We start from the raw sequence: 17,006 nt of genomic DNA on the forward strand, positions 1-17,006 counted from the left end.
TTGTTGTACTTTTGGGGTCTCGAGCCCCTTCAAGCTCTTCCAGTTCTTTCTCTGATTCCTTCAACGGGGGACCTATTCTCAGTTCAGTGGTTTGCAGCTGGCATTCGCCTCTGTATTTGCTGTATTCTGGCTGTGTCTCTCAGGAGCGATCTACATCCGGCTCCTGTCGGTCTGCACTTCTTTGCTTCATCCATCTTGTCCAATTGGGTGGCTGTATATGTATGGGCCACCTGTGGGGCAGGCTCTGAATGGGTGTTCCTTCAGTCTCTGTTTTAATCTTTGCCTCTCCGTTCCCAGCCACGGGTATTCTTTTTCCTCATTTAAAGAAGGAGTGAAGCATTCACATTTTGATCATCCGTCTTGAGTTTCGTTTGTTCTAGGGATCTAGGGTAATTCAAGCATTTGGGCTAATAGCCACTTATCAATGAGTGCATACCATGTATGTCTTTCTGTGATTGGGTTAGCTCACTCAGGATGATATTTTCCAGTTCCAACCATTTGCCTACGAATTTCATAAACTCGTTGTTTTTGATAGCTGAGTAATATTCCATTGTGTAGATGTACCACATTTTCTGTATCCATTCCTCTGTTGAAGGGCATCTGGGTTCTTTCCATTTTCTGGCTATTATAAATAAGGCTGCGATGAACATAGTGGAGCACGTGTCTCTTTTATATGTTGAGGCATCTTTTGGGTATATGCCCAAGAGAGGTATAGCTGGATCCTCAGGCAGTTCAATGTCCAATTTTCTGAGGAACCTCCAGACTGATTTCCAGAATGGTTTTACCAGTCTGCAATCCCACCAACAATGGAGGAGTGTTCCTCTTTCTCCACATCCTCGCCAGCATCTGCTGTCACCTGAGTTTTTGATCTTAGCCATTCTCACTGGTGTGAGGTGAAATCTCAGGGTTGTTTTGATTTGCATTTCCCTTATGACTAAAGATGTTGAACATTTCTTTAGGTGTTTCTCAGCCATTCGGCATGGAATGACTTTTAAATACATACATTTTAATGTCTATTCACTTAATTAACGGACATTAGTTTATCATTTAGTATCTATACACTTAGGGTTCCAGGAACAAACTGTTGAGGCAGAAGAAAAGAACATTTCCCCTAATTAGCTTATGCTCATCAAATAAACAGACATTAGATGATCAATGAAAACAAATATAAAGGCCTCTGGTTTAATTAGCCTAGTGTGTCGGAAGAACAGTGACAATTCCTCTGTGGATGCATCTTGGTGAATGGAGAAGAGATTCTTGTACTAGGCTGGGTCGTATATGGCCTTGTTGGTAGCCAAGGGACTTAGAATTTACAAAAACACTTAATATTGAATTTCTATACAAATACTCACAAAAAACTACAATAGTTGAGCGAGTAGTTACTTTTCCTTTAAGAGACTTTAAATGGTGACTTTTAGCTCTATGACATTAAAAGTAAAGTGTCTACCCTCTGACAAGAATTTGTTCTTTTAAATAGTTTTTAGATTAATTTTACTCTATGTATATGGGTGTTTTACTTGAATGCAAATATGTGCACCATGTACATGTCTAGTACCTGTGGAGGCCAGAAGAGGTAATTGGATCCCCTGTAACTGGAGTTAAGGATGGTTATGAACTACCATGTAAGTGCTGAGAACCAAACCTTGGTCCTCTGCAAGAACAAGTGTACCTACCTGAATCATCTTTCTAGCTCCAAGCATTTGTTCTTTTTGAATCTCCATTGTTTGGGTTCTGGAAACCTACATTAGAAACAATGGAATACAGTACCATACAGAATCTACTTGTGCTGTATCTGAACATCAGAGTTGGTCTACTTTTATACTATTCTCTGATAACACTTGCCCGTCCCAGTTTATGAGTTTTTTTGTAATTATATTCACTGATTATATCTGCTTGTTAACCAAATGAATACAGCCATCTGCCTTTCTGTGTTTTGCATGTTTGGAATGCTATAAAATTTCAATGAATGACCACGAAACTATGCATGGCACTAACCATTTGGGGTGCTCTTCAAATGTCTAATTGGCATGCTAATTCTGTCTGATATAGGACCTTACAACTACTTTGATTTGTACAGCTACTGTTGATACTTCATATTTTTAGCAGTAAGTTAATGTTAATTTAGATATGGTCCTGAAATATCCTTCAGAAAGAAAGATTAAACACTCCTACCATGATTTACAGTTGGCCTTCTCAATCCTGTCAAGATGCTTCAAATCTCTTCTCTCACACATTGCAGTTTCTCTTTGTGTAGTTGACATCTCTGGCCTGGGTAGAGAAAAATCATGTATAATTTATATAGTGATAAGTAATGTTTATATTTGATGTATTTTTTATTGTTTGTATGTCTATGGATTCAGGACTGACCCCTTTTGTAGTGGCTAACCTATTAGGGCTTCATCCCTAAGGAGAAGCTATTTCTCTCTTTCTTAGCAGTCATTAGTTGACTATAGATCTTTGCCTAGGGGTGGGACTTCCAACCACTAGCCCATTTCAAGAAGCATTTTAAACACATCTATGTGGTTTTAGAAGGTGTTTCTTGTGGTAGGAAGACTTAGACTAAATGTGGATAATGCCATGGAATTAGGTCCTGTAATGAATCATGCTCAGAATATTTCTCCTAGATGCCTCTAGATACTATCAAATTGACAAATATCATCAACCATTACAGTAAGCAAGGGAGCTCCCTTCTGAGATCTCCAAATGTAGGAGTCTGTTTTGTTACTTCAGACAACTTTGGCCACCACTGCTTGAACTGAGCCCTATTCTTGGGTGATGAAAAACAATTTATATTGTGATAAGTAATGATTATCTCAAAATCAACTAGAAATATATAGTTCTGTTAACTTAGTGGTTCCAACCATGGGAGAGAATTATAAATCTGAGTATACAAGCATGTTCACTACAATCTTAAATCAGATTATAAAAGTTAAGTAAAATAAATGCTATATATGTTAACAGGTATCATACATATATGATATACATATATATACATATATATGTGTGTGTGTGTGTGTGTGTGTGTGTGTGTGTGTGTGTGTGTGTGTGTATGTATGAAGGAAATGTTAGGATAGAAACCGATGTTAAGTTCTACAATCATTAGGAGAGCTACCAAAAGACAGATGAAGAACAGAAATGTCTATGACCACCCTTTTCACAAGGGTCTTGCAACCTTCCTCTTCAAAGATTCAGGAAGCAGTATTTATTGCTAGGAGTAAAGTCTGTATTACATATTCATAGATTGCTACATCTTAACCTTGGAGCTCTGTAACTATCTCATAATCAGGAATGTTCCCATCACCATTTTTGCTTCACACCATTTTGTTGGTTGAAGACAAAAGTCACTTTGCATTGGTTTGGTGTCGTTTCTCATTTCTAGGCAATGCTCTATATGGAAAAGTCAATTCTCTTGAAATATATAGAGTTCAAAAGTTGTAAAGAGCCAATAAAGTCATTTTCTTATTTCTTTGTTCCTACAGAAACTCCACATACTGCATGAAGGTGTCAATGTCCTTGACTGTTGCAGAGAATGAATCTGGCCTGTGCTACAATAGCAGGATCCGCTACTTAGAGAAATCTGAAGTTACTAAACGAAAGGAGATCTCCTGCCCAGACATGGATGACTTTAAGAAGTCTGATCAGGAACCTGATGTTGTATGGTACAAGGTAACTCAGCATGAAGTCAAATTAATTTTTTTAACATTATTTAATACCAGCCTTGGGGATTGAGATGATATTGCCAGTTGTTGATATTAAACAGTTTGCTGAGAAGAATCAACAGATTTACAAACAAGTGACTTAGAGGTGCCACTGACTTTCATGCATTTCCATCAGCAGATGTCAGAACCTGACCCACTTTGCCCAACTGGTCAAAAGTAAATAAAATTTCCACCCCAGCAAATAAGAAGAATAAAGACTTTTTAAAAGAAATTAGTTGATGAACCTAAAGAACTACTATGTCCCATGAAGAAGAAAGGGACATCATTATCAGTAGTCCCACTTATGAAGGATAACCACTGTTACCATGATGCACAACATGAGCTACTATAGTAGAGGCAGAAGTGAAAAATAGCCTTTGTGCTGCCCATGTAAACAAAATTAGGAATACAGGGCTATGGTTAGCTGAGTATGAACTTCATTCAGAATTCTAATGGAAAGGCATTGAGGTAGAGACAGTATTGAGGGAAACAGGAGGGGAAGCTGCTAACTCTTACTACTAAAGAGTAATCAGTGGAACCCAGAAAGAATGAAAATGATCTTTCAAGAATAATAGCTTTAGAAGAACTTATATGAAGGTAATAGACAAGAAAAGAGAGGATAGAACAAGTAACATAGCCTCTCTTAACACCTGCCTACGTTTCTGAAGCCAGTTGTCTCCTCCTCCCATTAGAACACAGGCAAAAAACAATTAGGGAAAATCAGGCCTTCAGGTGCACTAGACTTAGATCATAGCACACAAGGACAGGCTTGGTAGAAAAGCAGAGAATAATTTCACAACTTTTAGATACATCATTCTTGCTACAAGCCTGGGGCCTTATAGTTCTAAAATATTTTCTAGACCATAGCACTTGCCAATTTATACAGGTTTCTATATGTTAACCACAGGTTTTCAAGTATATTTCTTACAGGCGATGTGTCTATTATTAGACCCGATTTCATAAAAGTTTGAATTTGGTTGTTTCTACAGGATTCTGTGGCTCTAAACTTCCCAAGGTTTCCTATACCTGAACATTCAAAGCTTTGATAATTTACATTTGGAAACATGTTCATTTTCATACTTGGAGTAACTTACTAACAGATACCAGGAGAATGTGCTCACTTCCACTCTTTCTTTTTTCTTAGGAAAGATATTATTACAAATAACATTTATTCCCTCAAGGAGACTATCAAAATTTAATGGGACCTTTCATGCTATCATTAAAATCCTTCATATCTAGTAAGTAATAATTATATTCCATTCCCTACAATAAGTTTGGTCTCCACACTATCCTATCTAAATGTCAATACAATTCTGTATGGTAAGTGTTTTTATTCTTATTTAATAAAGAAAAATAATCTTAGAAAATGCAACGTATTAAATTTAGTTATTGTGTGTGTGTGTGTGCTCACCACAACACAGCAGAAGAGGGCATCGGATTCCATTATAGATGTTGTGACCCACCATGTGGTTGTTAGGAATTGAACTCAGGACTTCTGGAAGAGCAGTCGGTGGTCTTAACTACTGAGCCATCTCTCTAGCCTGAGTTAGCATTTTCTTAATTACTATGCTTTTCTACAATGATTCATTTTTCTTTATATATAATTTTTCTATAATATAATGGGTGGGTGGGTGAAAACTAGCCATGCTCCTCCACACAAAAAGAAGTAAACAAAGAGTTCACTTCAAATTTACAGGAGGGAAAGGAGAGTTGACCTATACCAGAGATAGCAGCTGAAGGTAAATTCAAGGTCAACAAGTTCTTTGTGAAGTAATTCATTCTATCTCATCTTCTTATCTTCTGCTAACTTCCTTCTTCCCCTTTATTTATGTCTTTCAACACCCCTAGCTACTTACTCCCGGGGAAATGCTGCCCCTCACTCCCCTCTACAAATGAGCCAATAAATCCAGAACAAAAAGATGTCTAATATCTGCCCGAATAATAGTGTCTAAAATCTAGTTTATTAAATTAAAATTTATGTTAATTGATAGAAAAGCATAAAATTGTATGGAAGAGTTGGATAATGTGATGTTTAATGCATGTGTACATTTTGCAATATTTATATTGTAATATTTATATTAGATTAAAGAATCTATCTCCTCAGGCAAGTATCATTTGTTTGTGGTGAGAATGTTCAAAATACTTTCTTTTAGTTAATTTTAAAAATTTAAATACCTTGTTAATTATAGTCAACTTACTATAACATAATATTATATCACAAACTATTGATCGTATATAAATGTAAATTCATGCAGTTAACCACAATCTCCCCCTTTCCTCCTCCCCTACACTGTGAGTTCTGCTCTCAACTTCTCAACTTGCATTCTGCATGTGAGTAAAGTCATTTGGTGCCTGTCTCTCTGCGCCTGACATCAGTTAATATAGCAATCTCTAGTTCTCACCATGTTTTCACAAATGACAGGAATTCCAGGATTTCATTCCTTTTCCCAAAATACCACTACACTCTATCTGTATAACACACTGTCTTTATTCATTAGTTGTATGTACCAATGTTCCCTGATTTTTGTTTGTTTGTTTGGTTGGTTGGTTCTTTGTTTGTTTGTTTGGTTCTGTTTTTTTTTTTTATTCAGTAAAATTTGCATTTTCCCTTTGTTTCATTAAATACTTGTTCTGTGGATTGACTTCATGCTTAGAACTTCTATATAAATATTTTATCTCCATTTTGTGGAAAAAGAGACTAAAGACTTAGACAGAAAAACTACATAATAGTGTGTGCCTTTCATTTTGGATATGACACTAAAGAACCTCCAAGGCATTCAAATGTTTTGTTGACCATTGATTATCATATGATGATTCAAACGAACACCTGAAAATGTTTTGAGGTAGTGAAAAACTATTTCCTTAAAGGGAAAATCCACCAAGAGAAAGTCTCAATTTTGAACATCTATGCTCCAAATGCAAGGGTAACCACATTCATAAAAGAAACTTTACTAAAGCTCAAAGCACACAATGAACCCCAGAAAAATAATAGTGGGAGACTTTAACACACGACTCTTACCAATGAACGGGTCATTGAAACAGAAACTTAACAGAGACACAGTGAAACTTATAGAGGTTATGAAACAAATGGATTGGGGGTTGGAGATTTAGCTCAGTGGTAGAGCGCTTGCCTAGCAAGTGCAAGGCCCTGGGTTCGGTCCCCAGCTCAGAAAAAAAAAGGAAAAGAAAAAAAATGGAACAAATGGATTTAACAGATATCTCCACAACATTTCACCCTAAACCAAAAGTATACTCCTTTTCAGCACCTCATGGTACCTTCTCCAAAACTGACCATATAATTGGTCACAAAACAACCTTCAACCAGTACATGAAGATTGAAATAATCCCACGTATCCTATCAGATCACCATGGCCTAAAGCTGGTCTTCAGTAACAGGAAAAGCAACAAAAAACCTGCATACATGTGGAAACACTCTACTCAATGATAATTTGGTCAGGGATAAAAAAGAAATTAAAGACTTCCTGGAATTTAATGAAAATGTTGACATATCATACTTAAACTTATGGGACACAATGCAAGCAGTGCTAAGAGGAAAATTCATAGCACTAAGTACACCGGTAAAGAAACTAGAGAGATTTTACACTAGCAACTTAACTGCACACCTGAGAGCTCTAGAATAAGAAGACGTAAACTCACCCAAGAGGAGTAGAAGGCAAGAAATAGTCAAACTCAGGGCTGAAATCAACCAAATAGAAACAAAGAGAACGATACAAAGAATCAGCAAAACCAAAAGCTGGTTCTTTGAGAGAATCAACAAGATAGATAAAGCCCTAGCCAAACTAACTGAAAGGCCCAGAGGCAGTATTCAAATTAACAAAATCAGAAATGAAAAGGGAGACAAAACAACAGAAATGAAGGAATTAAAAAAAAATCATCCGATCCTACTACAAAAGCCTATACTCAAAAACCTAGATTAAAATGGATGGTTTTCTAGACAGATACTACATACCAAAGTTAAATCAAAAGTAAACTTTCTAAACAGGCCCATATTCCATAAAGAAAAGGAAAAGTTCATTAAAAACCTTCCAACCAAAAAAAGCCCAGGGACAGATCGATTTAGTTCAGAATTCTACCAGACCTTCAAAAAGACCTAATACCAATATTCCTCAAACTATTCCATAAAATAGAAACAGAAGGAATACTACCTAATTCATTCTATGAAACCACAATTATGTTTATACCTAAACCACACAAGGACCCTGCCAAAAAAAGAGAACTTCAAACCAATTTCCCTCATGAATATTGATGCAAAAATAGTCAATAAAATTCTTGCAAACTGAATCCAAGAACACATCAAAACCATCATTCACCATTATCAAGTAGGCTTCATTCCAGGGATGCAAGGATGGTTCAATATATGAAAATCCATTAATGTAATCCACCATATAAACAAAGTCAAAGAAAAAAATCACATGATCATCTCCTTAGGTGAAGAAAAAACATTTGACAAAATTCAACACCCCTTCATGTTATAAGTATTGGAGAGATCAGGAATTCAAGGCCCATACCCAAGCATAATAAAAGCAATTTACTGCAAACAAACATCCAAAATCAAATTTAAAAGATATTTGACAAAATCCCACTAAAATCAGGGACAAGACAAGGATGCTCACTCTCCCTATGTCTATTCAATATAGTACTCAAGTGCTAGCTAGAACAATGAGAAAACAAAAAGAGATAAAGGGGATACAAATTGGCAAAGAAGTTTTTTTTTGACTGTCTCTAGTTACTTTTATTAGGGCAAGTGTGAACGTGTTCTGTAACTCTCACTTGCAAGCATGAACAGTGCAGTGCCTGTCTCTATGTGGGCTGTTCCAGAGGTCTGGTCAAGATATCACTATTTGCAGATGATATTATAGTATACATAAGAGACCCCCCAAAATTCTACTGGAGAACTTCTCCAGCTGATAAACAACTTCAGCAAAGTGGCCAGATATAAATTTAAATCAAATAAATCAGTAGCCTTACTTTATACAAATGATAAACATGCTGAGAAAGAAATTAGGGCAAAAATCTCTCTTCACTATAGCCCGAGATAATATAAAAAATCTTGGGATAACTCTAACCAAGTGAGTGAAAGATCTGTATGATAAGAAATTCAAGTCTCTCCAAAAAGAAATCAAAGAAGACCTCAGAAAATGGAGAGATCTCCCATGCACATGGATTGGCAGAATTAACATAATTCAAAATGGCCATCCTATCAAAGGCAACCTACACATTCAATGCAATTCCCCTTAAAATTCTAATACAATTCTTCAAAGACATGGAAAGAGCCATTCACAAATTTATCTGGGAAAAAACAAACAGACAAACAAACAAACAGAATGCTTAAAGGGATTACAATCCTTGACCTCAAACTCTACTACAGAGTAATAGTGACAAAAACTGCAAGTTACTGGTCCAGAGACAGACAAGTTAATCAATAGAATAGAATTGAAGATCCAGAAATAAAACCACATACTTCATGCACACTTGATCATTGAAAAAGAAGCCAAAAATATAAAATGGAAAAAAGAAAGCATCTTCAGTAAATGGTGCTTGTCTAACTGGATGTCTGTATGTAGAAAAATGAACATAGACTCAGATTTGTCATCACGCACAAAGCTCAAGTTCAAGTGAATCAAGGACCTCAATATGAAATCAGATACACTGAATCTAATAGAAGAGAAAGTGGGAAAGAGCCATGAACTAATTGACACAGGGAGTAATATCCTACTCAGAACTCAAATGGCTCATACTCTAAGATCAAGAATTGATAAATGGGACCTCATGAAACTGGAAAGCTTCTGATAGACAAAGGACATAGTCAATAAGTCAAATTGGCAACCTACAGATTGGGAAAAAAATCTTCACTAACCCCACATCTGTTAGAGGACTAATATCCAAAATATATAAAGAACTCAAGAAGGTAACCACCAAAAAAACAAATAACCCAATCAAAAAATAGAGTATAGAACTAAACCCAGAATTCACAGCAGAGGAATCTCGAATGGCTGAGAAGCATCTAAAGAAATGTTCAAAGTATTTAGTGATCAGAGAAATACAAATCAAGACAACCCCAAGAATCCCCCTTACACCAGTCAGAATGGCCAAGATCAAAACCTCAGGTGCCAACACATGTTGGCAAGGATATGGAGAAAGAGGATCACTTCTCCATTGCCTGTGGTATTACAAACAGATATAACCACTCTGGAAGTCAATCTGGAAGTTCCTCAGAAAATTAGACATAGATCTACCTGAAAACCCAGCTATACCATTCTTGGGCGTATACTCAAAAGATGCCTCACCATGCCACAGGGGCACGTGCTCCACTATGTTCCTAGTGACCTTATCTGTGATAATCGGAAGCTGGAAACAACTCAGATGTCCTGTAATGGAAGAATGGATACAGAAAATGTGGTTCATTTACACAATGGAATACTGCTCAGCTATTAAGAATGAGGACATCCTGAGATTTGCAGGTAAATGGATGGAACTAGAAAATATCATCTTGAGTGAGGTAACTCAGACACAAAAGGACATGCATGATATGTTCTCACTAATAAGTGAATACTAGCCAAAAACAAAACAAAACAAAACAGAATACCCAAAACACAGTACACAGAACTCAAAAAGGGTCAAGTTGAATGGTCCAAGTGAGGCTACTCAGTCCCACTTGGGAGAGAGAAGAAAGCAACCACAAGGGGGTAGGGAGGCAGAGACAGGGAAAGGAAAGGGGTTGAGGGTGGGGGAGAGGGTAAAATGCTTTGGTATTGGGTGGGGGAAAAGGACTGAAGCCCTGAGGGCCAGCACAAAGAATGGAAACAGGCAAGCTCTGGAGGAAGGAGGTTGGGAAGTCCCTCCAGAATGTTCCAGAGAATTGAAAATTGATAGACTCTCAGGACTCAGGGTGGGGGGGGGACCCTAGATGAAATGCCCTACATTGGGGAGAGGGAACTTGTTGAGCCCACCTCCAACAGAAAGACTGGGCATCAAGTGAGGAATGGATTTGCCATACCACACTCAAAATGCTGATCCATAATTGTTCCTGTCTGGAAGAAATTCTGGGTTGAAAATAGAGAAGATCCTGAGGGAAAGCAGGTCCAGCAACAGGTCCAAGGTAGGATTCAGCTCAAGGGGAGGCCCCAAGACCTGACACAATTACTCAGCTATGGGGCATTCACAAAAAAGGGGCCTATCATGATTGCCCTCCAAAAGACCTAACAAGCAGCTGAAAGAGTCAGATGCAGATATGTACACCCAACCAATGAACAGAAGCTGGTGACCCATGTGGTTGAATTAGAGAAAAGCTAGAAGAAGCTGAGGAGGAGAGCAACCCTGTAGAAGGACCAGCAGTCTCAACTAACCTGGACCCCTGAGATCTCTCAGACACTGGATCACCAACCAGGCAGCATACACCAGGTGAGATGAGGCCCCCAACACATATACAGCAGAGGACTGCAGGGTCTGTGTTCATTCAGAGAAGATGCACCTAACCCTCAAGAGACTGGAGGCCCCAGGGAGTTTAGAGGTCTGGTGGGGTGGGGACATCCTTGTGGAGACAGGCATGTGGGTGGGGGTGGGGAGAGGAAGTATGGGATGTGGAACAGTCAGAGAGTAGACCAGGAGGGGAAATAAATAAATAAATACACAAACAAACAAACAAACAAACCTATTTCCTTCATGAAGTTAATATTTGTGTACCCAACTCTGTATCCTTTTGAAGTCTGTGTATTTCCTACCTGGCAAAAAAGGAAGGGACTTTTCTCTGACTACAGAACTGCTATGTAAAGTGGAGAATATATTTTTGCAGAGTTCATTCTAGGACAAAACCTAATTTTGAAATGTCTTATGTCTTATTTCTAGTGTTTTGCAGTGAAAACATATTTCCCTATCCCTTTGTAGCTGTCTTTTCAAGTATGCAATCTTTTATACTCTGGTTTCCATTCTGTTCCTCTCTATTCCTTTGATCGTCTCTCTAATACTGTTACTCTCACATTCTCTTGTGAGTTTCCAAGATTGTGGGCAATATGTTGGTGGTGATCTCTAAAGGCTACCATCCCCTTCCAATGTATATCACAGAAGTGAGACTTAGCTGGTAGCACTGGGAATGTATTCATAAAGATGGATGAGCAAGTCAATTTTGTCTGTGCATATAATGCAAGAGATACAAGTAAGTGGCCTAACTGACTTCTATTGAAATTCATTGGTCAACAGAAGGAGGACAGGAGAAGAGCTACACTTTTAGAAATTCTTGCTGATAATATATGAATGTAGGTTAGACACAGGGGTAGAACATTGCACGGCTTTTATTAACTTTTTAGAAATGAGAGGAAGAATATTTTCTTTGCTGAACTAAGAGCAGCATTTAATACCTTAATTCTCTAATAACAGTTTTCATATGCATGAAGTCTGTTTTTTTTATTTTCCTTCATCTTTTGTTACATTACTTTTCAGCCAAATGTATTACGTTTATATGATAGGTTCCATTATAACATTTTCATACATGTATAGAATATATGTATTTTTGCTATGCCATTTTATTATCATGTGTTGTTCCCCTCCTTCTCATCCCTGTATTTTCTCAGCAAGTTTACATTTCATTTATCCAATTTCTAAAAGAAAGGGACTTGTAGCTTTCCAAGAATACTGTTAGTGCAAACACACAAAAAATGTATTTTGACATGCAATATTCTTCTAGCTCAAATAGATGCTTGAATTGGTAGCCCAATGTTAATAAGGAAAAGGATGGCAGTTTGAATTTCCTTGTTTTTGCTAGGCCTGACTAATTATGAATGTTTTTAATTAGTTATAATTGATAGTGACTGAGAATAAATGATTTCATATTTTTTCATTTGGTCAATGGACCACTGGTTCAGTGCTTACTTTCTAGGTGATAACCTGGGTGAAACACCATAGTAGGAACTGTCAATGGTATAGTGAGCAAAGTAAACTCAAGGCCCCATTCTCCTGGAGGCAATGTATAAATAGACTGGCTCTCCTCAACACTCTAAGAAGGATATGTTTCAACCAAAGCATGTAAGAGTAGCTTCTACTCCTGACTAATAACATCGTTGTATTGAGTCAAGGGCAATACACATGCATGTTTTTCACCAAAAGAAAAACTGAGAAGGCAGGCTTATTTAATAGTTTCTTAACACATTATAGATAGCACAGCCTTTTTACATGACTGTAAACTATGAAAGTGATAATATGGTAGATAGAAGTGAGATGACAACATGACCCAAGCATGTTAGCTCTTCCAGGCCCCTTTTCACCAATTTAGGGCTGAAAACCAGGAGATCAAATGTTTATACAACATTAACTCCTAAAAGGTGCTCCAAAGTGTTGTAGATCACTGGCATATAAATTCCTATTTTACTTTCTCATAGAGGGTGGCATATATATTAACCTAACAGTAACTCGATTATGGTTACCTTGTCAATCTGAGGTATCAGCGGATGGTAACTTATGTCCTATATTTGAACTCCATCATTTAGATAAAGGATATGAAGCTATTCATTGGTGGTTGTTATCTGACTTTATACAGATAAAGAATGTGATACAACTTATAGAGGATCACTAAACTAAGAGGTAGGCAACTGGGCTCAAATCATGAACTTCCACAAAACAGCAAGTATTATCACATTACCATAATGATCAGTCCACTGAATAGCAAGCTCTTCTACACACATGGCTTACTCACATCACCAATGCAACCAGAAGTTTCTATACTAATCATTGCTCCAGAAAAAAACCTAAATACTTCTGCAAGATTCTGCAGGGTTATGAATGTCCAAAGAGACTAAAATTAACAAGTATGGCAAATATTGGTTGCTCAAAATGAAAGTGAAACCAAATAGCAGAAATTATATTATAGGGACCTTGCAGCTTTTCCAATTTGATTTCTTTTTTTTTGGTTCTTTTTTTCGGAGCTGGGGACCGAACCCAGGACCTTGCCCTTCCTAGGTAAGCGCTCTACCACTGAGCTAAATCCCCAGCCCCTCCAATTCGATTTCTTATATATGAAGAAACTGAGGACAAAAGACTGAATGACTTGCTTAAATTGTGGTAAGATTTATTTTAACACCTTTTCCAAAATGTTACCCAAAGCGCAAAGAACAGTGAAAAGAAATGAATGTGTGCACATACCTGTATGTTCATGTTGGTCATCACTAATTTAAGATGTCAACATTTGAACTGCTCAAAAAATATGAAGCATTTAAGATCAAAAACTCAGGGGACAACAGATGCTGGCGAGGATGTGGAGGAAGAGGAACACTCCTCCATTGTTGGTGGGATTGCAAACTGGTACAACCATTCTGGAAATCAGTCTGGAGAATCCTCAGAAAATTGGACATTGAACTGCCTGAGGATCCAACTATACCTCTCTTGGGCATATACCCAAAAGATGCCCCAACATATAAAAAAGACACGTGCTCCACTATGTTCATTGCAGCCTTATTTATAATAGCCAGAAGCTGGAAAGAACCCAGATGCCCTTCAACAGAGGAATGGATACAGAAAATGTGGTACATCTACACAATGGAATATTACTCAGCTATCAAAAACAACGACTTTATGAAATTCGTAGGCAAATGGTTGGAACTGGAAAACATCATCCTGAGTGAGCTAACCCAATCACAGAAAGACATACATGGTATGCACTCATTGATAAGTGGCTATTAGCCCAAATGCTTGAATTACCCTAGATGCCTAGAGCAAATGAAACTCAAGACGGATGATCAAAATGTGAATGCTTCACTCCTTCTTTAAAAGGGGAACAAGAATACCCTTGGCAGGGAAGAGAGAGGCAAAGATTAAAACAGAGACTGAAGGAACACCCATTCAGAGTCTGCCCCACATGTGGCCCATACATATATAGCCACCCAATTAGACAAGATGGATGAAGCAAAGAAGTGCAGGCCGACAGGAGCCGGATGTAGATTGCTCCTAAGAGACACAGCCAGAATACAGCAAATACAGAGGCGAATGCCAGCAGCAAACCACTGAACTGAGAATAGGACCCCCGTTGAAGGAATCAGAGAAAGAACTGGAAGAGCTTGAAGGGGCTCGAGACTCCATATGTACAACAATGCCAAGCAACCAGAGCTTCCAGGGACTAAGCCCCTACCCAAAGACTATACATGGACTGACCCTGGACTCTGACCTCATAGGTAGCAATGCATATCCTAGTAAGAGCACCAGTGGAAGGGGAAGCCCTGGGTCCTGCTAAGACTGAACCCCCAGTGAACTAGACTGGTGGGGGGAGGGCGGCAATGGGGGGAGGGTTGGGAGGGGAACACCCATAAGGAAGGGGAGGGGGGGGATGTTTGCCCGGATACCGGGAAAGGGAATAACACTTGAAATGTATATAAGAAATACTCAAGTTAATAAAAAAAATATGAAGCATTTTGAGCAATGATGACACAAGTGGAAAAATACAAACCATCTTTGCTTCACATATAAAGTTACTAAGTGCTACATAAAGTTGTCTTTAAGTGAATTTTGTACTTATCTTTGGTCTCTGTATTCAAGACTGCTTGTTAGGTATATGCTAACATTTCAGAATCTAAAATAATCTTAAATTCAAATGCTTCTAAGTATTTTTGTTAAAGAGTATTTATATTTAAAATCTCTCTCTGTCTCTCTGTCTCTGTCTCTGTCTCTGTCTCTCTCTCTCTCTCTCTCTCTCTCTCTCTCTCTGTGTGTGTGTGTGTGTGTGTGTGTGTGTGTGTGTGTGTGTGTAAACCAGATCATTTTGAGAAAACAGGCAATGTGCAGGACTTATAAAGATATTTGCAGCTTTTCCTTCCACTGTGTTTAACTATATCAGCTCACATAAAACACTTGCATAATGCATTATTTTATACTCTGTTCCCCTGCCTCCTGCCTTCACTTGCTTTTACATCTTCTCTCAATATGCATAAACTTTCCTTGAAGCCACAACATACATATTCTATCTTAGGCCATAGTTATTTGCATACCTACACAAACATGTTATCTTGTCCCCCATTTTTATAAAAACAGTATCTTGCTGTGTAGACTAGTCTTCAGCACTCTGCCTGACACACAAACATAAATATTCTTCTATGGTCAAAATTTTTAGCCTAATTATTTGCTTTCTAGTGGTGAGGATTGAACTCAGAACCCCACACTTACTGAGCACATGCTGTTCCACTAAGCTAAATCCATAGTCCCTATTTTTTAATGGATCATAGGATGTAGGGTACATTGTTTAACAATTCTTTTACTTGTGATTTTATAAATGTTTTATTTTTATTACTCAAAGGTTTCAATATTAATTGTTGTAAACATGAATATATCTGCCCTGACACACACAATAGGGACACTCTCTGTTTGTACTATCATTTAATATAACTTTTAACTTAATAATGGTCATAGTAATAAACTTGAATAAAATGTGTTATATAAATTTCAAAACTGGAGAGAGAGAATGTCTTAATTTTTGATTATTTGATATTTATATAGTCCAAGGGATAAAACAACCACAAAACAAAAATAAAACTGAGGTAATCCAATAAGATAGATTACTGAAATATTTCATTATATTTCTGCTGCAATTACAAATTAAATGTATAATAGAGAAAAATAAAATGCCTCATTTACAATAGTGACAAACTGTAAGACACTCAAGAATTTAGTAACATTAGAAGAGATGTAAGTGATTTTATGGAAGAATATGAAATACGACCTTAATTAACAGAGATTTAAAGTTAAAGTTTATCTTTGCAGGGAAAACATCACAGTTTAATGTGAATTAATAATTTTGAAACTGAAAAACACATTCATACAGTTTCTAGGTATATATATATATATATATATATATATATATATATATATATCCAAACTTTCAAGAATATATTAGAAATATCATTCATAAAAGGAAATTGATTATGTCAGTTATTAGGAAATATGGAAAACAGCATCAGCTAAAATGGCAGGATTTGGACAAGATCTCAGCACTCAGAAAGCTGAGGAAGAGGGTTATCTGAATTTATGGCCAGCTTGCTTTGCACAGTTAGTTCCGAGACTAGAACTAGAACCCTTGTCTCGAAAGAAAGAAAAACTGTTTGTTTTTTTTTTTTCAATTTTCAAGTCCTGTTTAAGCTACTATATTGTTGAAACTTCATAGGTACAGTTTCCTTGTCATATATTGAGGGAACTATCTCCTAGCAGCTATCTTGTTACTCTAACTCCTACCATCTTTCTGCCATTTCTCTCAGGGTATTTCCTGAGCTTTACATTTAGAGGTGGTGTTGTTTATGTACCACATGAGGTTGGGCA

The 17,006-nt window shown here is 37.3% G+C and overlaps 1 protein-coding gene across 4 annotated transcripts in view; it reads left to right on the top strand.

Moving 5' to 3' along the window:
- Il1rapl2 (interleukin 1 receptor accessory protein-like 2) overlaps positions 1-17,006 on the top strand; it is a 1,532,967-nt gene that overhangs the window by 856,639 nt on the left and 659,322 nt on the right. For all 4 annotated transcript variants that reach the window (XM_063279885.1, XM_063279884.1, XM_063279886.1 and 1 more), the window contains 1 exon segment: positions 3,480-3,666. In XM_063279885.1, the coding sequence (XP_063135955.1) occupies positions 3,480-3,666 (187 nt within the window).

The sequence above is a fragment of the Rattus norvegicus genome, chromosome X (assembly GCF_036323735.1).
Source record: "Rattus norvegicus strain BN/NHsdMcwi chromosome X, GRCr8, whole genome shotgun sequence".
In the NCBI taxonomy this organism is placed as follows: Eukaryota; Metazoa; Chordata; class Mammalia; order Rodentia; family Muridae; genus Rattus; species Rattus norvegicus.